Source organism: Natrix helvetica, assembly GCF_964273705.1.
Source record: "Natrix helvetica genome assembly, chromosome: 3".
NCBI classification, from domain to species: Eukaryota; Metazoa; Chordata; class Lepidosauria; order Squamata; family Natricidae; genus Natrix; species Natrix helvetica.
In genome coordinates this window covers 90,053,081-90,077,345 of record NC_138549.1, presented here as the reverse complement: position 1 = coordinate 90,077,345, position 24,265 = coordinate 90,053,081, and the positions used below count along the sequence as shown (strand labels likewise).

At 37.2% G+C, this 24,265-nt stretch overlaps 2 protein-coding genes and 1 long non-coding RNA gene across 5 annotated transcripts in view; 2 read left to right on the top strand and 1 right to left on the bottom strand.

Moving 5' to 3' along the window:
• The window catches only part of PKN2 (protein kinase N2), a 70,459-nt gene extending 64,367 nt beyond the window's left edge, over positions 1-6,092 (top strand). For all 3 annotated transcript variants that reach the window (XM_081946062.1, XM_081946063.1, XM_081946064.1), the window contains exons 17-22: positions 48-110; positions 542-618; positions 2,306-2,448; positions 2,794-2,901; positions 3,424-3,504; positions 3,583-6,092. In XM_081946062.1, coding sequence (XP_081802188.1) covers positions 48-110; positions 542-618; positions 2,306-2,448; positions 2,794-2,901; positions 3,424-3,504; positions 3,583-3,786 — 676 coding nt within the window. In that variant the 3' untranslated portion in view covers positions 3,787-6,092. The remainder of the gene's footprint in view (positions 1-47; positions 111-541; positions 619-2,305; positions 2,449-2,793; positions 2,902-3,423; positions 3,505-3,582) is intronic.
• Positions 6,093-6,859: 767 nt separating this feature from the next.
• LOC309389261 lies at positions 6,860-10,470 on the top strand. The gene is made up of 2 exons (XR_014174920.1): positions 6,860-6,995; positions 8,156-10,470. It is a non-coding gene; the product is annotated as an uncharacterized lncRNA (long non-coding RNA).
• GTF2B (general transcription factor IIB) overlaps positions 9,378-24,265 on the bottom strand; it is a 28,932-nt gene continuing 14,044 nt past the window's right edge. Inside the window, exons 3-7 of the mRNA XM_081947406.1 lie at positions 17,372-17,505; positions 13,631-13,777; positions 13,370-13,499; positions 11,508-11,789; positions 9,378-10,849 (exon numbers count right to left, since the gene is read on the bottom strand). Of these exons, the coding sequence (XP_081803532.1) occupies positions 10,716-10,849; positions 11,508-11,789; positions 13,370-13,499; positions 13,631-13,777; positions 17,372-17,505 (827 nt within the window). The 3' untranslated portion in view covers positions 9,378-10,715. The remainder of the gene's footprint in view (positions 10,850-11,507; positions 11,790-13,369; positions 13,500-13,630; positions 13,778-17,371; positions 17,506-24,265) is intronic.

Here is a 24,265-nt window from a genome sequence, read left to right as displayed (position 1 = left end):
TGTGCAAAATTGATGAGTACTGAAACATTGTATTTCTCTCCAAACAGATTTTATGCTGCATGTGTAGTTCTTGGCCTGCAATATTTACATGAGCATAGGATAGTTTACAGGTAAGTATTTCAAAAATTTGGTGTTCCAATTCATTTTATGTTCTGCTATGTTTGTGGACGTGGCTTAAATGCTGCTGTCATTATGATTGATAAAATAGTTCCTTTTCTTTTCTAGAAGAAATTAATACTATTGGATGTTTGTACATTGTTAAGTTTTGTTCAGATTGAAAAAAAAGGAAACATTAACAATTAGTAAATATTTGTAAGTGGCACTCTCTCTAAAATAGCATTCAGCAGATTGGGTAACTTCCAAATGTGTAGACTTTAATTACAGTCAACGTGGCTATTGCTGAGAAATCTGGGATTCTCCATTCCATAGGTCATGGGACCCAGCCTGGGGAATGTAGCTCTATAGCTTAGCAATTACATAGTTGGGCTGTTGTTTTTGTTGTTTTACTATTTTTTTTAAAAAAACTTTATTTCTTTGGTAGAGATCTAAAGCTGGATAACCTGTTGCTGGATACTGAAGGCTTTGTTAAAATAGCTGACTTTGGTCTCTGCAAGGAAGGTAAGGGCTGTTGGTTTTTTTAAATGGCGGATAATACTTCTACTACTGAACATGTTGTGATTGCAGATAGGAACTTTTCCCACCAGCAGGAGAATGATTAAGAACGGAATGTGTTACAGTAATTCAGGCCAGGAACTCTGTTGCTAAGTGTTGCAGTCACAAAGCATGATGTCATGTGACTCCACTGTTTTATGACAGCAATTGCAGCAGAGCTAGTTGCTGCTGTTAAGGCAGTGTTTCTCAACCTTGGCCACTTGAAGATGTCTGGACTTCAACTCCCAGAATTCCAGACATCTTCAAGTGGCCAAGGTTGAGAAACACTATGTTAAGGGACTTCCATGCAATGGTTAGGTGTGATGTCACATGATTGACATTTTCAATCACCTGTCGATTTTCCCCTTGAGTTCGCTTGTTGGAAACCAGCAGTGAAACAACAAAGCAAATGACGATCACATGCGGTGCTGCCAAAGCTGCAGTTACGAGGATCAGTTCTAAGTCTCCTTATTCATGGCCTTCATAACTTTGAACGGTCGCTGAACAAGTGGTTGTGTTGTTAAAAATGAGGAGTACTTGTATTTATGATAGGTATGTTCTGTGAATGTGCAGAATGAAGGTCCTGTATAATAGAATAGAATAGAATAGAATAGAAAGCTTTATTGGCCAAGTGTGATTGGTCACACAAGGAATTGTCTTTGGTGCATATGCTCTCAGTGTACATAAAAAGACAAGATACATTCATCAAGAATCATAAGGTACAACACTTAATGATAGTCATAGGTTACAAATAAGCTCACTTTATGTGTCCTTCATGTGATAATCGCCACATTAATATGAGGAAGCTACAATCTCCATAGCAGGAACAGTAGAGAAGCTTTATGAATAGTGCCATTGGCTAAGTATGCAATATGAACGCTTTAATCTTAAGAAAAATGTGCCTTGCTCATAAGTGGAGACTTTTTTCTTTGTCCTCCAGTTTCCTCTGCTCTATTCTTCAGAGCACCACTTCTGCAGCTTTCAGTATGATTCAGGAAACTGAGAGCTATAAATAGAAATCCCCTAAATTTAGCAGTACCTCCTCAAAGTTACTTGGTATATCTATAGCATTGTACTGTATCAAATGTTACCTTATTCCTAGGATAGAGATGGTGAGAAAACAAGGCACACTTCAAATACATTATTTAAAAATCTCTGTAAACCATTGGTTCAGACATTAAATTCAAAGGAAGTTTAGTTACATTTTTGAATTTGGATTCAAATTGCCTTAATCATTCAGAAGCAACCAAAACTGTATCTCATTGTCAAGCAGCCCCAATTACCACTTGAGCTGTTCGTTTACTTAGCATTCTTGCACTGCAAGGTGACAATAAAAATACTTGGGATACAATGGGAAAATATTTCAGTAATTTCATATGAAAAACCTGTGTGATTCTGCATATTCATGAATGCCATTTACCAACTGAATGAAAAACGCTGAATTTGGCCAGTTTTGAAAAAAAAAACAATTTGAAAACCAGATATAATCCTGATTCAACACTTTGAATTGAAACATTGACTTCATTAAACATATAGACATCATCAAATTGAGTGTTTTAAATTGAATTGACAACATAAATCAGATTTGAGTCAGTCTGTACAACCCTGACAGATATATATCTAAATCTCTGTGTAATTTGTGTAACCATTGCAGGAATGGGATTTGGTGACAGAACAAGTACGTTCTGTGGCACTCCAGAATTTCTTGCTCCAGAAGTATTGACAGAAACATCTTATACAAGAGCTGTAGATTGGTGGGGTCTTGGTGTACTCATCTATGAAATGCTGGTTGGTGAGGTAAGTTTCACAAAACGTATGGACGTTAATAGACACATTGTTCTGTAGATGTAGTGTCCTCTTCAAAGTACAACTCTCCTTATGCCTGAATGCATGGTGGTGGCAGATAGTCTGCAAGTTTGGCCCTGGTCTCCCCCATTTGAGCATTCCTCAAGTGAATGCCTTAATGGGATTGACGTTTCATCCTTTTCAGTACTGGTTTACTTTAAGTTTGATTTAATAATGCTGTTTGGGGACAAGAGAGAATAAAGAGATCAGGTACACAGTTCTTTGATACTATATGTATTATTTTAATACCTTAAAAATGTATTTGAATTACTATTTCTAAGAAGGTTTATTTTTCAGTCTCCTTTCCCAGGAGATGATGAAGAAGAAGTTTTTGACAGTATTGTAAATGATGAAGTAAGATATCCTCGATTCCTGTCTACAGAAGCTATCTCAATAATGAGAAGGGTAATGCTGTATTTCTGAAATAGCTATTGTAACATGAAAGTATGTTTTACTGGTACTAACAACAGCATATCTTGTCCCACTGCCATTGAATAGAAGTGCTGAATGCATGGTAGAAATGCAACCAGGGGCTTGATGATAGTTAAGGACTAAACCTTGAATGTATACAAAATAGAAAATTAGATTTCTAATTAAATGCATGAGGGCAAATGAAACTGGAAACTTAATGAGCAAATTAACTGGCCTTATTCTGTTTAGCTTGCTTAAGTAGTATTTATAAATTGAAGGAGCTTCAGGACAATGTTTCTAATTGTCTAATTGGGTAGCCCTGGCTCACTATTCTGGTAAACCTCAATAAAAAACTTGATTTGACTACTTTTTAGAGAAAGCAGCTTCTGTTTCCTGTCTTTGTCTAAAGCGTAGTGCTTCTATCCAGACTATGATTCTGTGCTTGATTTGTTTGGAGTAGTATCATACTATACATAGAAAAGAATGACCTGACTTCATTCCTGACATTGTTTTCAGCTTCTGAGGAGAAATCCAGAGCGTCGCCTTGGTGCCGGCGAAAAAGATGCTGAAGATGTCAAAAAGCATCACTTTTTTCGGGTGAGTGCCATCTCTCAAGCATGGTTACAATGTAACAATAGCCAGAAGCACAACACTTAACTGGTGCTCTTTTTACAGTTAATTGACTGGAATGCGTTGCTCGCCAAGAAAGTGAAGCCCCCCTTTGTCCCAGTCATACGAGGAAGAGAAGATGTCAGCAATTTTGATGATGAATTTACCTCAGAAGCGCCTATTCTCACTCCACCTCGGGAGCCTCGGATACTTTTGGAAGATCAGCAGGAAATGTTCAGGGACTTCGACTACATTGCTGATTGGTGTTAATCTTTTAGTCACTGTGAAAATTCCAGCTGATTTGCTCCCCAGGACAACTTTCTCCCATCGCCCTAAGAAGACCATCTTTTGGATCACTCTGCTGCCTGGAGCTTCTCATTTTTAAATCATATGAAGATTTTAAACAGAACTGTTTTAATACAGAGGAGGCATGGCCTCTCTTTTGTATATCTTTTTTGTTTCTTTCTAACCTTGAGCACTGGAAAGCAATTTTGTGCAGCTCTTGAAGCTGATTCGATGGGTGCGGGCTGTTTTCCACATTCACATGGGCACCCTTGTACTGTATCTTTATTCTTCCAGAGAAGAAAGCATCACAAAACACCTGCCTTACAAAGTGGGACCACAAACAGATAACTAAGCTAGACCGATCACCTGCCCGAGTTTTAAGGAAAGAAAACAAAAGCTGTCGGTCCTTTTCAGAAGGAGAATGAACGTGTCCGTCCCCCCCCCAAATGGTAGAACTCAAAAGACTGTCAAGCTCACTAGTGACTTGATTTCTCAAAATAATGTGTATTACAAACTAATGCCTTGTTTAACAAACTCTATGGTATTTATTAGTGAGGAGATGCTTCAAAACCTTACATATGTCAAAGCAGCGTCAGTGCTTCCATTTGCAGAAAAAAAGACTGGTCCTAAAGGTTTACCAAAGTCACTTGCTAAACAGATGTGTTTGCCTTTAAATCTTGTTAAACACTGTTCAGAAATAACCAGCAAATATGAAGAATGTAATGAATGTTTTTCTAGTCTTAACCAGGAATACTCATAAATGTATGAATTTCCCTTAAATACGCAATCACTGTTCTATATTTTTAAAGTTGTGTATTTTCCACATTAACTTCAATCATATTTTAGCAAATCAGTATATCTAGTTATCTCATTCATCATACATTTGCTGTTCAAAATGTTCATGTTTAAAGAATGAGGAACTGTATTGTATACATCCAGTATACATGTATATTTGGAAACTAGTTTTGCTTAAATCATATAGATTAACTATACACTTTTAGTTTTGTCCAGTGGCTGTTTGAATGTATTACTGAAATCCAGATTTAATGATGAAAACCCACGCTTGTATACATTTTCATGGCCACTGAGTTCAATAATCGTCATCGGAAATTACTGAGAATAAGGGTAAAAGCAATATGTTTTAAGAGAATGTATAAATATTTTTGATAAAACTTGTATATCTTAAGTCTCTTAACACTATGCTGTACCTCAAAAGTTAAAATATTTTTGACCAGATGCTGTGTGTTTGCTTTACAGACTTTAATGTAGTTAAGACATTCTGAAAGAACAAAATCATGTTTAAATCGGTGGAAAGCAACATTCCACTTTGTCAGTATATGTGTTTGTGATCAACTTCATTTCCTAACACCAGAAGATCAAGAATAAGCATGGAAGTTTTTAATTAGTAGACTTACTATTCAATCTGGAATGTGATTCAGCATCAATAAGTCATATACTGGGCAGATTTTGCAAGAAAGTAGAGTAACACCAATAAGGGGTTTGTGTGGAGTGCTAGGGGTGGAGGTATTTTTTTCACAATCTGTTCCATCACCCCACTAATAAACTATTTTGTTTCATATGATAGCTGGGGACTCTATTCATAGTTTATAACCTTAGAAGAATATAAGGAATAAGAAGGTTGCCAGAATAACATATTTGTAAATTCCTTCATAAGGAAGATACTTTTTTATAAAAATCATGAATATTACTAAGTTGCAGTTTTTTTAAAAAAAAATGCACTACCTATCATTTTTCAGTATGCTAATTTGGTTTCTAAAATTTCAAATGGCTACCTTAATTAAACAAAACACTACATATCTGAGGTACAATCTGCCAACCCCTCATTATTTCTATAAACAGCTGGGTCCCTGGTAGGTGCTTCAAATTTAAAATCCTATGGAAGAAACTTTTTGTAAGTATAAGTTGTACAGAAATGTTTATAATCTTGAATTTCTGAAAATCACACTAGAGGCAGGGTATTTTCACAATTAAACTGAATGAAAGCACTAATTTTATCTAGTTTTGAAAAATAGGCAAATAAGTTTTAAACTCTAGATTGTAAATATATTTTGCTATACATATGTGGCTGCTGAAGCACTTTGTAAAAAAAATTAGGGTATTTTAGAATGGTACACTATGCATTTAAATGAAATGTGCCTTTAACAGTGTATTAGTACAAACTCTCTGCAATTAATTCTCAAAATTTAAATAGTGAAATTTGTATAGGAACAAAATTGCTGATTTGAATTATAATCTTGTGTTTGATCTTTAGATAAATGATGTCTTTGGAACTTTGTGTGAATTACTTTTTCTTTCAGGGTGGATAAATGTCTGATTTGTTTTTTAAACATTTAAGAAACCTCCCTTAGGTGCCGTCTTCTAATCAAAAGAGTTTATGGAGCTGCTTAGGAAATTCCTTAATGGTTCACTTGGGAAACTGATTCTTTGTTTGAAACTTCTGTGCAGTATTCAGTGAGTAAATTGGAAGCTGAACTAATAATTTTCGGCATATGGTTTCAACCAAAATGAGTATCTCTCCCACACAGGCTGAATTTAAACTTCACACTAAGCTCTGCCTTATACGAATTACAGTAGCCAAAGTCACCACACCGCTATGGCAAGAGTCTCATAATCCAGTAAGCCCAAACAGCATTTATGTGTACCAGCTTTACATTACACATTCATGGGATGGGAAGGGGGTACGAAGACCTGCATTGAAATCTTGGGAGGAATTGAGTTATTATGAAATGTTGCTGAAGATTGGCCCTAAAATAATTCTCCTCAGCTTTTATCTCTGTCATTTCTTCACAAAAGCTGGTCCTTTCTCATGTACAAAATGAGATGATTCTTTCCTGATGCATTGTCTCATTATTGTACCCAAGAGAAACAATTGAAAATGATTGCATGAAATACATTTAGAGCCCTTCCAAACCATTCATTGAGAGAAGCCCTTAATTTACCAGTTAACTGAGATCAGCATGGATTTGTTAAGAACACGAATTGCCAAGTAAACCTTGTAACTTTTTTAATTAAGTAATTTAATTGATGAGAAATCTACATTCATAATATACCTTATTTCTGGACAAAATATCAGATTAGATCAGATCAGAAAGCTAATTTTTTATTTAGAAATGACAATTATATAGGTTGAAAGCTGGTTTATATTCGGAATGGTTTCCCATCACACTAGAACAGTGCTTCTCAATTATTTTCTGTCATGCCCCCCCTAGGAAGAAAACATTTCGCGCCCCCCCCCCCCCCGCGCAACTATAAATAGTATCATTTGTCTATAAAATTGTTATAAGTACACCTCTGCATAACATAGCACACCGGTCTTTCCTCGTCTCCCACCGTAGTCACATGCTTTCTTTCCTCTTTCCCTCTTACTTGTCTATCCTTCCTTCCACCCTCCCTTCCTCCTTCCCTTCCTTCCTGCCTCCCTTCCAGTTCCCTCCTTCCTCTTTCCCCCTGCCTGCCTGCCTTCTTTCCCTCCTGCTTATCTATGCTTCCTTCCTTCCTTGCACCTCCCTCCCTTCTGCCTGCCTGCCTTCTTTCCTCTTTCCCTATCCTCCTATCCTTCCTTTCTCCCTCCCTCCTTCCCTGCCTCCCTTCCAGTTCCCTCCTTCCTCCTGCCTGCCTGCCTTCTTTCCCTCCTGCTTATCTATGCTTCCTTCCTTCCTTGCACCTCCCTCCCTTCTGCCTGCCTGCCTTCTTTCCTCTTTCCCTATCCTCCTATCCTTCCTTTCTCCCTCCCTCCTTCCCTGCCTCCCTTCCAGTTCCATTCTTCCCTCCTTCCTTCTGCCTCCTTCCTGCCTGCTTGCCTTCTTTCCTCTTTCCCTCCGGCGTGTCTGCTTTTCTTTCCTTCCTTCCACCTCCCTTCTGCCCTTCTTCCCTCCCTCCCTGCCAGCAGCTCCTCCAGCATCCCAGCTGGAAGCAGCAGCACAACAGTCGCCGTTACCAGGGGCGAAGGGGTGGCGGTGGCAAGATCGGGCGACCGCCGCCCCTTTGTCCCTTCCCCAACAGCGGCTGTTGCGGTGGAGCTTCCAGATGGAATGCTGGCGGTGGAGCTGCTAGCGGGGAGGCGAGCTACGCGGTGGCGAAGACGGGCGGTCCCATGCTTCCCTCCCTCCCACCCCCGCCCGAGCAGGCTTCTTGCACAGCTCCAGCCCGCGGCTCCAATGAAAATCCACAGTCCGAAGTGCTGCCACTTCCAGGCGGCATATATTATGCCTCGCCCACGCCTTCGCCGCCGTTGCACCCAGATGGAAAGGGAGCCTTCGCGCCCCCCTTTACGGAGCCTCGCGCCCCCCCAGGGGGGCGCGCCCCACTATTTGAGAACCGCTGCACTAGAGAGATGAATCAAATGGGTACCACAAAAGTTAATCTTGAAGCTGCCTCACTTTATTTTGTCATTAATACCAGTATATGAGAGGACTGGAATCCTCCTCAAAGTTGTATGATATACAATTTTACAGTATAGTTAAAAATCAAAATAACCTAGATGAATGGACTGAAAACAAAAATGAAACTCAACCCACGCAGAGTCTGTCACTTAGGGAAACAAAAATCAAATGTAGAGTCATAAAATGAGAATACCTGCTTTGGTAATCATACTTAAGAAAAAGATCGTGAAACACTAAAGTAAAAGACAATTCTGCAGTGATCAAACTCTTCAACCCATGTCCAGTTCTGGGTGCTGCACTTCGATTGAGACACTAGAACTTGTTCAACTAAGATCAGGATGATCAACAGACTAGAAATCTGAGTCCTATGAAAGGAATTTGACAAAACTGAACCTGTTGGGTTAGGATAATAAGAGTGATAATACAATAGCAATCTTCAAATACCTGAAAGCATATCAGAGAAGCCAATCAGGGTCTGTATTCATTTCAGGTAACCGGACACAGAAGTGAATTTATTAAAGGCAGATCTTGATTAGATGTTAGGAACCAATAACATACATCAAACAGTGGACTATCCTTTTACTATGTTCAAGCAGAAATTGAAAATGTTTAATTTTGATTTTTCTGCTGAGCGGAGGATTGCACAAATAATCCCAACATTAAAATATCTATGCTTTGCATAATAGTAAGTATATTTTCATGCTGTTAAGCAATTAATATTTCAATTATCTCAAGATTCTAAAATGATTTAAGCCCAGCTTTATTTTTTGGTTACTTTCTTACCTTTTGTCTAAAGTTAATTCTATTTCCTATAGGTTTGGACCCATTACTACTTAGACATGATTTTTAATCATTGTGGTTTTTAAAAAGCCCTAGATAAAATTCATTTCCTGGACTTACATATAAAAAGTCTGTCCTGATTAGGTTTTGACACTCATGGAACTGCACTCAGTGAATTACATTCAAGATGGTTTATTGTAGTGAGTTGGATTTCTGTGTCCTACTCTACAGCACAGACTACTGCAGGCAAAAACTCACACTAACACAAAATAGTAGAGTGCTTGCCAGAATAATACCATCTTTTGGTAACATCCCTTAACAAAATAATGCCAAAACTTTAGACCCATGAAATTGTATGACTGCAAACCACTTTCGTGAACAAAGAAATTGAAGAAAGATATGAGCCTCCAGGATTAATTTTATTTTTCATATACATTATAAAGCTTTATACTAAGCAGACTTAAAATTATTATTTTTGAAATTATGAGCTCTGTCATGTTATAGCTGCTGAAGTGGTAAATGACATCCCCACTCAAAGGAGTGAACCTGATTTTGCAATTTGGACAAGAGCTAGTCACAAAAGATTCTATTTCTAATTCACCTAAATGCTGAATAATCATTAAAGAATACGTTTTCCCAGTTCCATCTCAATGGTCTGGAGGGACTAAGGATCTCCTTCTTCCCCACACATACACACACACACACACATACATACACACACTCCTGCTGTTATCTTTGACCTTGGCTGTGTTTCAGTAGTTAAAACTGACTTCAGCTCTGCTAAAGAAAACAGTAATGGCAGCAGGGAGCTGCTGGAATATTAAGTTAGGCAGAAACGTTTGCACATGTAGGGTGAAGAAACTTGGATTCAGTTTCCTTCCTGTTCAACAATGGTACTCAACTGTTTTCAATGCCTTAGTAATAGTCTACTTGTTTTTAACTAGACTATCATCATCACTGACCAAAAAATATTCCTGGCTTTGTGAAGAGAGAAACGGTGTTTGTCCCACTTCTATTCAAAACTCAGCAATAGAAAAATCTGCCTCTTATGACGGAGACCATGAACAAAATATGGTCAGATCATTTTTTCAAGTAGCCACACAAGGTAATGAAGAGACATGCTCTTGATTTATGGGACTTTAAAGAGAATGAATCAAAATATAAACTTGACATGGTTAATCTTTTCCTAAGGTGAACAGATTTTTTTTCTACAAGTATACTTATTATATGAACTATATTTTCTCTGAATTAAAGCTTCTCATTATAATTAACTAATAATTATCAAGAAACAATGTAAAATCCATGTACAGCATCTAATTCAGAAAACTGAACAACTTTTAAAGATTACATTTTCCACTTGGATATTTATTTAGAACAAAGTTACATACAGTAAAACTTGTAGGTCAGTACTGTTTTTTTGGAAAACAGTTTATTCTGATTTGAAATATTTTCCAAAATACATTTTACCAGATCTCTATGAAAGAAATCTAAATACACAGAATAGAAAATTAAATTTGCTGCAAAGGTTGTTAAATACTTACATTCACTAATATATACATAAAAATGCCACAAAATTATTTTGTTTACATCTGGAATGTGTGCTCCATTTCATCAGATCAGTTTTTCCATCTCCTTTCATTCACCAGTCCTGCAACTGAAGGCTTGACAGGACTGCTTTTATATGCTTAGAGCTTTTCTAAGTCAAAAATTATTTTGCAGGGCTTTGAAGTTTCACAGCTGGGGCAGTTTGTCCACTGGAGTGTCAAATCTGAAATCTGCTGGGAAAAGGTCTGGAGCACGTGGATAAATCAGCCTATATGACTGTCTTATTGTAACATCAGCTACACCAGCAATGTCTCCAATTTCTGAAATAAAAAGCCAAGGTAAGCAAATTAGCACTTATTTGCTAGAGTCCCAATTCTCCAAATTCACAAATAATACTTACAAACTCCAAAATGAATTATATAATTTACAATTTAGGAGTTTAATCCTGATATTTAAATTCAGTCACTTTTAAGGCTGGTTTCAATTAACACACACCAGATAAGGTGTAGAGGAAGTGAGAAGGCTTTGCTACAAAGCAACAGTTCATAATACCATTTACATTTATTTCCAATTCTTTCTGGACCAATCTGAAGTGTCTGAATTAACCTCTACAATTCACAGGACATTTTGCTTTCTATCCTGAGACACACTCAAGCTGCCATTGCTTGGGTTTACTCATCAAAGAAAGCAAAAATATGGTTTATTTTAATTTAATACAGCGCACAGACTCAATCCTTGTGGCATTTTCAGTAGCCATGGTTTAGTCTGCTCTGTAATTAATTTAACAGCCTACTAAATTAGCCCCAAAAAAGAGCAGAAATTCAGGCACTGACTACTGGGCATGTATTTCAAACAAAACAGAAGATCCCTTATGTAAAGCAGTGTTTGTGGCATCTGTGCCAATTCTTTCTCTTTTAAAAAAAAACTCTACTTCTGGCATGCATAAAAATTACTTTCCAAGATACATAAAGACATTACCTTTCTGTGTTCTCTTTTCAGCCGAGGCTTGTGAAGCCATATAAATAGCAGCAGCTGCAACTGAGATAGGACTCCTTCCAGGAACTAAATCTAATTCCACAGCTTTACGCGCAATGTGTGTTGCGGCCATCTGGACTTGCTTAGGGAGACCCAAGTTGGAACAAAATCTGGACATGAAATCTCCAGTAGTGATCAAATCGACACTTGTTTCTAAAGCTTTCAAGATGAGTTTGAAACACCGGCCTATTTCTTTTTTGGAAATTCTGGAAACAGCACATATTTCTAAAAGGAGACAATAGTACATAGGTCACAATTTAGATCAACACTCCCAGTCACCCTCTCCATCAATTAAAGCTTAACAAAGTTCTTTCATTGTTGGTGGTTACATTTTCATAGCACAGATATAAAATTAATCTATGAAACTAATAAAGTAAAATTTGGGGAGTTTAGCCAGGCTTAATTGCTATATTTACACACACACGCATGCACAGGGGCACACATACTTTAGACATCAGAATTTTTAAAAAGTTGAAATTTCAGCAAAAGATTATGGAAGTGAAAATACTTGTCTAGTTCAAAACAACAAAGATAATGACAGCCTTTGGAACAAGGGAGAGATGAAAGTCTTAATTTCCTTGCATCAGTCTTTCCTCATTAATTTTCATTTTGAAAAGAATAAAAACCCTCAAAATGAAAAATTGATTGTTGATTACAAATTATAGATCAATATGTGGCTTTGCTTCTTTTTTTCAATCACTACAATTACACCCACGTAGGGTTATTAGGGTGCAACACTAAGTCAAACTGCATATAATCTTCTGTAACCTTGAACTTTTCAAAGCTTAGAAAAACAACTTACAAAGCATACGATACAAAAATTCATGGAAATTGTTAGTTGCTTGGAGAGATGGTCTTCCCAATTAGAGTCATGTGAGCTAACAATAGGCTTTGGGAGAACAGAGAAGTACTTTGGCATGTTCTTACTGATTGGTGGTGTTTTTTTTCACATTTTAATGTATTTTTATTAATAGTTGGCTACTTTGGTGCAGGATTTATCTTTGACCAATAGTCAAAACAATAAATGGATTGATTGATTCATTCATTAATTCATTAGCATAGTAAAAACTGAGAATCTGACAGTTCTAGTATTACTCCATAGGCATGAAAGCCAACTGGGTGACTTAGGGGCAAATCTCTCTCTTCCAGTCAAGCCACCTCACAGAGTTGTTCTTATGGGGAAAAACAGGAGGATAGAGCATTAGACAGATGCAGCTAAAATTTCAACTTATGACCATTATTGGAACCAGAATTTCCATTGCTAAGGAAGGAAATTGTTAAATGAACGGCACCCAATTTTACAACTTTTTTGTCGTGGTTGTTAAGAGAACCAAAGCAGTCATTAAGCAAATCATGCAGTCGTTAAGCTAATCCATTCAAATTTACAACAGCCCTGAAAAAAGTGACTTGCAGCCATTTTTCACACTTATGACCATTGTAGCCTCCCCATGCATTGTAGCATCAAATTTCAGATGCTTGACAACTACCATGTGTTTATGTGTCCCGGGTTATGTGATCACCTTTTGCAACCCTCTGGCAAACCAAGGCAATGGGGGAAATCAGATTCACAACTAGTTACTAACTTAACAGTTGCAGTGATTCACTGTGGTAAGAAAGATCGTAAAAATGGGATTGTAAAACTTAACAACTGTCCTGCTAGAGCCAGTTTTGGGCTCAATGGTGGTCATAAGGCGAGGATTACCTGTACAAGGTTCACTATATTTACATTCAGAAGAAAAAAGATGATATAGGTTGGGGGTCCTATGTTGAAAAGCAGTTGAAGCATGTGTCAGCGAACGTCTTACCTTTAAACGTCCTAGGAACTCCCTCTTGTCTGCAAGCAATGTAGAGACAAGCGGATGCAATGGCATCGTTACTTCTCCCCTTCAGGCTCTTCTGCTCATACACTTGTTTAAATAAATTATTTGTTCGATCCTTCAAAGTAAGGAGACAAAATTCAATTAACCCCAGGCCATTTAATTAGCAGTAATATCAGAAAGGCCCCTGTTCATTATATTACGCTAAATGATGCCGGAAAAAATTTCAGAGGACAAAGCATGACTTACAACTATATTGCGGGGCAGGTTGATTCTGTCAGCCATGCTAGCAATTTCCTTGAAGGCGTTCATCATTGCACGGTCAAAACTGCTCATGGTGCGACGATTTTGATACTTTGAATTCCCAAATTCGTCAAAACTAGCTGCGCCTGTCCCCTGCAGAAAAAGGATTGAGGAACAGAGCACATTTACATTCACACAAAATACAGGCAGTATGCATATCTACTATAAGGTGAATGGGAAGACAACACACCATCTAACTTAAACACCATTTTTTTTACTACTACCTGATAATGTGATTATCAGCAAAGCATAAGTGAAACCTAAATTAATACATTATGTCAACATGGACTAGAGAACAGACTTAAAATCTGGAAAGCACATATTATGTAAGGGTCCTTTATAATGTTCATTTCATTCATTTTCAAAAGCTATCCTTCCACAAGCAATTAGCACCTCCAATTTAGAAATCAGTTGCCTATCTAGTTTTTATAAAAGGTGAAATATTAACGAGCTCTAAGTAAATACCACACTACATAGAACAAAAGGAATAGCTAAAATGGAATATAATCCCAGGGGCTTCGGGCTGACGTACAACTAAGTCATATATTAGCACAGTATCTAAAGCATGGACTAAATAACTCTATGATATTAGAAAGGTAACTTCTATTTTAAAAAATCCCACCAAATGCTGAACTTTTTTTTTTGCTTTGTGCATTCTCCTATTAAGATGGCTTGATATTGATTTAGAAACAGAGATAATATCGATAACTTAAGTATATTTAGGAAGTCACTGTTTCTTATTTCATAACTAGTAATTATCTAAGAACAACTCATATTAAAAGCCCATCAAAAATGTAGAAATTTCAGAAGAAAGTCATCTATTTTCTCTGTCTTCCTGCTGGTGTTCTGCAACAGGCAAGTATGAACAATTATTAGCCTTCTCTATTAAACTCCACAGATGGGAACTATAAGCTTTGCCACCGGCCAGGCCAGCTCATTAAAAAAAACAATTTGGAAAGGAGTACTTTTGGTTTAAATTATCTTCTGCATTTCATTTTCTGACTCAAACCAGGAAGATAAGGAACCACACACATACATATGCTTTAATGTGCCGTTTATCCATAATGTTGTTATTTCTATCTTTTCTTGAAAAAAAAAATAATCATGGGGAAGAAAAGAGCCACACTTCTGGTGCTCACAAAAATTTCCTAAAACTGGACCATGTACAATCCAAAAAATAAAAAGCAAAGAGTGAAAGTAGAACTCTGGGTGGAGAAAATATTTGAAAGAACTGCCAGCACAAGAATGTTCCCTCTCCTCCCTGCCTGATTCATGCTGGCTGGGTCAACTGAAGTTGGAGTCCAAAAAGCCTACAAGAGAGCACCAGATGGAGAAACTCAATGACAGAGGAGAGCTATCTAAGCAGGACCCCTGAGAAAGTGACAGGCAGCCTCTGGAACAGAAGCAGGAGGGATCCCTTCCATCATAACCCCCCCCGCCCCCCCCCCGAGTCTTACAGCACAGCTCATGGCTTCAATTTCAGTATTGACTAATGTTTTAAAATAAAACATTTAAGGTTCTCTTTCTTATCAACAAGATCATTCTATTTGCCAAACTACTGTCCACTGCAAAGGAACCCAACAATAGAATAATCTTATGATATTAAATTGCAGAAATTAACAGTGAAATGTCCAATCCTTTCACTGTAGCCACATTTAAGCTTTCTTGAAAATATTTATTGCCCAGTAAGCCATTCATCATTCCATTAATGAGTTGACTTTGAGAAAACCATTTCTTAATCATTTTCCAATATTCTAATTACAGTTCACCAGTACAACTATAAATGTTGGGTTTCTTAATAGCCAGGAAGAAGTCATTGAGAGCTCATCCTCCACTGATATATCAAGGCTAGCACACAATGTTTTGTTGACTATGTCACTTAGACACGGATTCTGGCAAAAAAACCAAACCCCTGTGTGTCAGTAGAACACCACTCTATTTGTATACAGGGGGATACAATGCACATATCTGTGCAAAACATGCAGCTCCACAATAAGTAGGAATACTGTGATAGCATCTGGGGGGGGGGGGGGAAACTACAAATACGACTTGTAGCAGCCATCAGTTCAAAAGATTTTGACATAAATGTCAATAGCATCAATAAAAGAATGTGTCAAACTGGAAGGGTTACTGGCACTTGAAAATGTATCAAACTTTATAACTCAAGAGTACCCACAAAAAGGACCAAACTTCAAACAGGTTAAATGATAAAATAGCTGCTATGTATACTTTCAGTGAAGATAAGCTAAAGCACACTTCCTTTAAATCTGAAACATAAAACAATCTGACATCACAGACTTCTCAAATAATCAGTGAAATGCCTAAACTTTTTGGTGTTAGGAGTTTATGGAAGAGGATTTCTTGAAAGACAGCCGAATTTGATCTGACTGAGAGTTGAAGAACCAAAATGGCCAAAATCTCTACATCATGAAATACAGCAGATTAAAGTTCAAATGATGCACTTATCATTGACGGAAGGATAACCAACCCAAGCATTCAAGAGATCAAGTCATTCACTGTGGGCCAACTGTAAATATGAAGTAAACCATGGCTGTGGAGGCCACCAAAGGATAAGAAGAATGTAGTTCGTTACATTCTTGCAGATGTTTTCTGCAGATATCTTCTGCAAGTACTGATCTGCAAGGGACTAGGGGGTGGTGAGCTTAAGAAGCTATTGTCCAAGCAGGAGACAAAAATAATTAGGAGTAATTTTTAATTGCCACAAAATGCAAAGATATCATTCAGCAGGTTTATTATTAGGCTTTTATCATTTTTATTTTTGTCCTTTTTATGACAGTCAAGGGACAGCGGAGACTCCCATCCAAAATTTCTTAAGTCTAGAAGGTTTCTCAGTGGGGTTTTGCACAGGTGCAGAAAATGGTGCGTGAGGATAACAGCTACTACAAAAAAGAATCTGAATTTTTAGAGTTTAGCTCCATCCCTATGTACAGTTTATGGAGTTCCTTTTGAAGGTCATCTCATCTTTAGCCCAACAGTCCTCATGCACACTGGTTTATCTGGGCAAAAGCATATCTACTTTTATCAAGCATTCGGTACCCAAAAATATTATGGTACTTAATCTTAACAATTCTTAAAAGTAAAGCATTCCAGCCATTCGTAATTCCTCAAATTATTTTGGAAAGGTGGAAACTTACAGTTTATAGTTTATCTACTAATTTACAATAGTTCTTCCTCTTAACATAAACTAACCCTGGAAATTCTTACAGTGTAGATGTGTAAGGTATGTGAATATGTTACTTTTGTCTCTACTTTGCAAACAAGATAAAAAGAGTAATACTTTGAAATTTCCACAATGAAAAGGCATTTCTTCATACGTGAATAATCTTGGTTTAATAGCACCAGGAGAATATCAAATGTGTACAAATTAGGCCTGGATACACCAAAGATGAAGAAGCTTTTAAAAAGCTAAATTTCTGATATCAATTTCCAAAAGAATTCAAAGTTAACAGAAACAAATGAACATTTTCTTTGCTTCCTACACTCTTCATACTGGAGGAAAAAGACTATCTAATATTGTTGAAGTGAAAATAACAAGAAATTATCAAAACAAAAGCATTTCTAGTCTTAGTACTAAGAATTTTGTGTTTAGCAGTATTTTTGTTAATGCAATATAATTTTGAACATTGAAATATTCACACATTGTAAGGTTAAACATTGATATATTACCTTGCCAATCATTGTAGTCAAATCTCCATCACTAAGGAGAGGGTTCTGGGTATCTCCAACTCGAGATGGGTCTTTAGTTGCTTTGTCATTGCTGAATGTTCGCCATTCTGACCCTACATCTATTACTCTGTCACCTGAATATGCAAAAAAAAACAACCTATTATAGTTTATTCCTTTGGGAAAGTTGTTTACAAACATACTTCTTTCTCACTAGCATGTGTATCCCTTGAAAGCAATTAAAACAATAGCAAATTAGAAAAGATGTGGGAGGCTTCGGATGAAAAAATTCTTGTTGAAAGGTCTATATAACAGTAACATTGGGATGCTTCATAAATAGTGACAGGCCTGAAAATCAATTGTATTTCAAAAATATTCATAGTGATGGCACTATACTCTTAGAATTATCAAACTATACCAGCTCAAGCATAGACAGCCAAGGAGCAACATAGCCATTACAACCATACAAAATGAAATATTTTTCTATGAAGAATAAGCACTGCTGTGTGTCACAGAATCAAATTTCCCTGCTATTTGTGCCTAATACATCCCTGCTACCTGGGCTCAGTTAAGGCAAGAAAAAGAACAGAGATGGTTAGATACATTTAGAACTGAATAGACAGATCATTAGTAACAAGTCTCATGTGAGTTACTGTAACTTCATACACATGGCATTCATAGCAAGCAGAGCATTTTTAAATCAATTCTTGTCTTCAAGCATAATATGAAACAACATATTCAGCAACATATAATCAGTACTAATGTACTTATTTACTTCTGTTATCAAGAATAAACCAGAAAAGTACCGTAACAATAAAGTTATAATTCATTTGCCTATTTGAGGTGTGAAAAACCTAAGTTCTCACAAATCTTGTATTTATTCTAAATATATTATCGGTTTTTGCCTCTGTATCTTCCTCATTCCAATCCCCCCCAAAATTGCTGAAACTTTCATAACCTTTTCTCTAATATATTTTACCAGAATCATGTGGAATTGTTCAACATTTCAATGTTTTTCTCCTCAATGCTAGTAGTGCCCAATTATTTAGTTCCCTTTCCTGCTCTTTCCTCAATTTTCAACTGGTCCTCGCAGTTATGACCATCACAGCATCCCCATGGTTCCATTATCAAAATGTGGATGCTTAGCAACCAGCATCTTTTTATGACAGCTGCAACATCTCAGGAGCATTTAATTGCTATTTGCAATCTTCCCACCTGGCCTCCAATAAGCAAAGTCAATAGGGGAAGCCAAATTTGTTTGAAGACCACTTAATTGCAGTGATTCACTAACAACCATGGCTAAAATTGGGTGCAATTTACTTAACCGGCTTGATTAGCAATAGAAATTCTGGTCCCAATTGTGTTCATAAATCAAGGACTACTTGTGTAAGTTCTGTCTTATACTCCAGAATTTCCACTTTGTGATTAATTTGTTTTACAAATCCAGATACCTGTTTCACATCTCCAGACACTTATTTTACAGGGATTTCCATCTTCTTAACTTCTCTGCCTGGCCTTTGATCTTTATAAGTCTTTGATCCATTCTTTTTTCAAAAGCTGTCAATTTAGTATTAACTGGTTTAGTCGATTTAGTATCATGTGATTCAGCTAACACTGCCCAATTCCTCAACCATTGTCTTAAGTAAATCTGATATAATTCCTCTCTCTGCTGATATCTCTAGTAATCCTCTCTTCCGCTGCCCTGCTATTTTTGCAGGTGGTTGCCATTTTGTAATCCTAAAGGGAAAATATCTCAGTTGCAAGGGAAAGAATAAAAGGCAAGCTTTCCTTTTTTAAATCTCATTTTGTCTTCCTGTGCCCTTGATACTTTTATCTCAAATGCTACTCTGTAATTAGAGTCAACATTTCAATCTGGCTCATATGTTACCTTTATTTTTTGTTTTGTAAATTCCAACTATTGTCTATACTCTTTAAAAGTAAAGAAAAAACTTTCTCTCAAGGGTCCAGTTTATTTACTGTAATTCTAATTTTAAAAAAAATATTTCAAGTATTATCCCTTTTATCTATCTTAAATTATCTTACATCTACTCCTTGTTAAGTTTTTTGGCAAAAGTTTTCAAATCTTTAAATCCCTCCTTTATTTCCCTTTTTTTAAAAAAATCCAGAATGTTGAATCATCAAGTGAAATTCTCTTATCCTGCCACTCAGAAAATCTCTCTTCAGGTATAAATTACATCCGAGAGAGTTTAAATGATGCTTGTGCAAATTTTGTGTCCACGTAGGCCGTACTACAGCTGTGAACTTGATTGAAATCCTTAAACTCCCAGTCACTCAGCTCACAACCTGACTGCAAAACCTCAGTTCCTGCAATCTACTCATGAGAAGCAGCTGTCTGGAGTGGGCTTCCTTGTAAGCATTTATAGTGGACCAGGAACAGCATTGCATTGGAGATCAGTGGCCAGATAGTGAATTCTGCCGGTGCAGCCCCTTTCTGGGTAAAAGAGGGATCATAAATAAGTTTCTTTAGCTTAATATTTCTAACTCAATTTTTGTTGCCTGCTAGTACTTCATGCTGCTTGTGCCAAAAGTAAAATCAATAACTGATAGCTACGTATATATTGACAAGTTTTTATTGTGTATGAGGTCTACATTAGTTTAGAATCTGAAGATCTTTGAGAAGTTTCTGACAAAATGTATAATCCATGCTAATATTCCATTCATTAACTACAGTACTTTGTTTTTAAAGGAAATCTCTACTATGACTTGAAACTATATTAGAAATCCTGTAATTGTGCTCAAAGTAAAAGAGTTTATATATTGAAGAGGAGTTATAGTTTCAATGTTCCAAATTTTCCATATATATATATATATATATATATATATATTTATATATATATTTATATATATATAAAAATGTTTCACACAAAATGTGAAGGCTGATGTGTTGCTAATGAAGGGTATTCAGCCCCTGGCTTGTTATCAAGCCTGTGGAAAAAGGAAACAATCTGTAATTAGAAAAAATTCCAGATATAGTCATGATTTCATAAACTATAAATGCGCCAAGATTACTGACATTATTAAGTGGAACTATTTTCCAAATCATGACTCAGAAAAGACTTCCTCTAAGACAAGACAAGAGTCTTTGAAAAAAGACTTAGAAATAATTGAACTTGGTGCTTTGTCCTAACCTATGTGTTGAGGAAGTTAAGCCTACTAAGGCTACATATCTACCATGAATACAAGGTAGTAATTCCACATAGCATCTTGTCAGCCATACCAATCAATCTACAGCTATGAATATTTAAAATCAAATTTGAAAAATGTGTTGTATTGCTAAAATGACACCATGACTAAGATATGCCTACTTTTAGAGTACTAGTAACATCCAGTTTAATTGTGTTACAACTTGCTCTAGCTGAATCACTCGAACAAAATGACAAAATAGCTTCTACAAAGTTTTATTGTACAGAATTATAATAATTAAGAATGACTTACAGAAACAGATATTGAGAGGATGAGCCATAATTGACAAGGCTGATAACAGGGGTTTTTTCCCTCCAAAACTACAGTAGACCGGCCATTATTCTTTGCCCTGCATGCTAGGTTTCACTTGACCATCCACTGACCAATTAATTTCATTTATAATCTGCAGTTTACAACGGACTTTAAAATAAAATCCTGGGATAATGTTTGCACATCTATGCTTCTTTCGCATCCCCAAATTTGGATAACATTTTGTCTAACAAAGAGTTCTGTAGAACTCAAACTACCTGGAATGCATTTCGGTCAATGTAAAAGGGGGCAGGGAGACATTGCCATAGGAATATACTATAAGCCACCCAACCAACCAGAGGAAATAAGATGGAACTTTTTGCTGGTCAGTTAACTAAGGTATGTAGGAAGCACACAATAGCAATGGGGGATTTTAATCTACCCTGACATCAACTGGGAGACAAACTCTACACCAAGTGGAAGATCAAACAGGTTCCTGACAAATCTAGCAGACAAATTTGTTTCCCAAAAAGTAGAGAAGGGAACAAGTGGATCGGCTATATTGGACTTAATTCTCACTAACAGAGATGAAATGATATAAGGTGTTGAAGCTACAGGAACCTTGGGGGGGAGTGATCACGCAATATTGAAATTCAACATTAGGCAAGCATTAGGCAATAGAATAAAGTCAAACTAGAGTCTTGGACTTTAAGAGAGCTAATTTCAAAATTAAATTCAATGGTGAAAAAAGTGAGGTTCTACATTTAGGCAATAAAAACAAAATGTACAGGTACAGTATATGTGGTACCTTGCTCAATAGTCCTAACTGTGAGAGGGACCTTGGAGTCCTAGTGGACAATCACTTACCATATTTTTGGAGTATAAGACACGCACACACACCCGCAAAAGAGGGTGTAATTTTGGGTGCGTCTTATACACCGATTGTAGCCCACCCACCCACCAGCCCCCACCCTTTGGCCTCTGCCTCCCAGCAATTTACCTCCTTGCAACAAAAAGATGAAAATGGGGCTTGAGCCGGCGGCAATAGGCTATGGCAAGCCCTGCAGCCTGAAACAGCTGATGATCGGGAGCCCTATGCTCAAACTGAAGTTGAAAATGAAACTTACTGTTTGCTGCAAGGAGGCAAATTGCTCCGAACCAGAGGTAGATATTTTTTTTCCTCTTCTCAGGCTAAACTGAAACAGGCTGTTTGCTACAAGGAGGTCATTCAATAACTATAAATGCCTATAGAATGTTCAAATCATTAGACTTACTTTTTAAAGACTGCTTTATTATTGTTCTAGACAACTTAACAAAATGAAGAAGCTTTTTAAAATAAATGCTTGATTTGAAGAGGCCCAGTGCTTTGTATCTTCTTTTAAATAGCAGAGAATATTGTATACTTCCAGAGAGCCACATCAATTTTAACAGCATCTATACAAGTATAGTCTGAAATGTAATACCACAAACAGTGTACATCTTCTGTAGTTTTTGCAGTTTGGTGCAAGGAGGCAAATTGCTGGGAGGCAGAGGCAGAGTTTTTTCTCTTGCTTTCCTCTCCAAAAGCTAGGTGCGTCATATACTTCGGAGCATCTTATATTTCAAAAAATGCAGTAAATATGAGCCAGCAGTGTGCTACAACTGACAAAAAAGCCAACAGAGTTCTAGGCTGCATAAACAGAGGGACAGAATCAAGATCATGTGAAGTGTTAATACCACTTTATAATGTCTTGGTAAGGCCACACTTGGAATACTGCATCCAATTTTGATCGCCACGATGTAAAAAAGATGTTGAGACTCTAGAAAGAGTGCAGAGAAGAGCAACAAAGATGATTAGGGGACTCAAGGATAAAACATATAAAGAACAGTTGCTGCAGTGGTGGGTTGCAGGCAGTACGCCCCGGTACGGGCGTACTGGAGCCTGCACAGAGCACTGGATACCATTCCAGTATGGTGCTCCGGAGGCACACCTGCCAGCCCAAGCTCCTTACTGGTCTTTTAAGTCTTTGGCGCTTCCGCGCATAGGGCATACAGCGCCTGCACGACGCTCCACTGAGTGGCTGCATCGTCGCAGAGACTCGGGGAGGTGCTAAGATGCATGTGCGTGCTGCGCGCATGCACGCTGCGAGCATGTGCGTGCGTGCTGCACAGGTCCATGTGGATGCCGCCGGGATCCGGAACCCACCATTGGGTTGCTGGAACTAGATATGTCTAGTCTTATGAAAAGAAGGACTAGGGGTGGCATGATAGCAGTACTCCAATATCTCAGGGGTTGCCACAAAGAAGAGGGAGTCTAACTATTCTCCAAAGTACCTGAGAGTAGAACAAGAAGCAACAGGTGGAAATTAATCAAGAAGAAAAGCAACTTAGAACTGAGGAGAAATTTCCTGACAGAACAATTAATCAGTGAAACAACTTGCCTCCAGAAGTTGTAAATGCTTCAAAACTGGAAGTTTTTAAGAAGAGATTAGATAACCACTTGTCTGAAGTGGTATAGGGTTTCCTGCCTAAGCAGGGGGTTGGATTAGAAGACCTGCAAGGTCCCTTCCAATTCTGTTATTGCATTTATTCTGTTCTGCCTTTTGTGCCATTGTGATAGTTTCTCAGGATGGCATCAACCAACTCCAGAAGTAAATTTATTTTTTATTTGCTTGGATAATTGATATTTTTAAAGTCTATATTAAGGCAAAAGAATGAGGCTAAAGAATGGTCAGCAAGATGCATTCCTTCCACCATCCTATCATCTTCTTGCAAGCTTATATTGAGATTCATGCTCCCTTTTTGGCTGTTAGCTTTTATGTAAATATTTAAGCATTGTTCCTTTTAAGGCCTAGCAGTAACTTCACTTTGAGGCAAACTCTCATTACTGTTTACTGCATCTAAAAAAAGCAAGATGTACTTCAAATTCTGGCACTATATAAATAGAACATTCAGCATAGCTATTATGTAATATTTTTCCACACACATGGGAATGACCTATATGACTCACTTGAGAGAAGTACCCTCTTGTGAATTAGGCACCATTCCTGCTTTAACAATCAACAGTATTGTGACACCAATAACTATGGCCAAATAAGTAAAAGATGGCATAATAATATAGAAAGAGCACAACTATTCGGGATAATGTAATAAATAAACATGGTGTATGCTTTTAATATTAAAGAAATTTCATATTTCAAGAGAATGTAAAATGTTCTCCCCTAAAAAAGGAGGTCATCTATGAAATTATTTGTGGGACTGTGAGAGTTCTTTGTTTTCCACAGACTGTACATCCCAGTGTAGAAGATAATCATAAAATGCCTTATTGTAGCACACACGTTTCCCAGTAGTAGGCTGTTGCCCTGGATTAACTCCACCCTCTTAGGCTTTGCAAATTGATGTAGCCATGTTAAGTAAGTCTTTGATGATTAGTCCTTATCACAAATAAAAGTCTTTAAGTTTGCA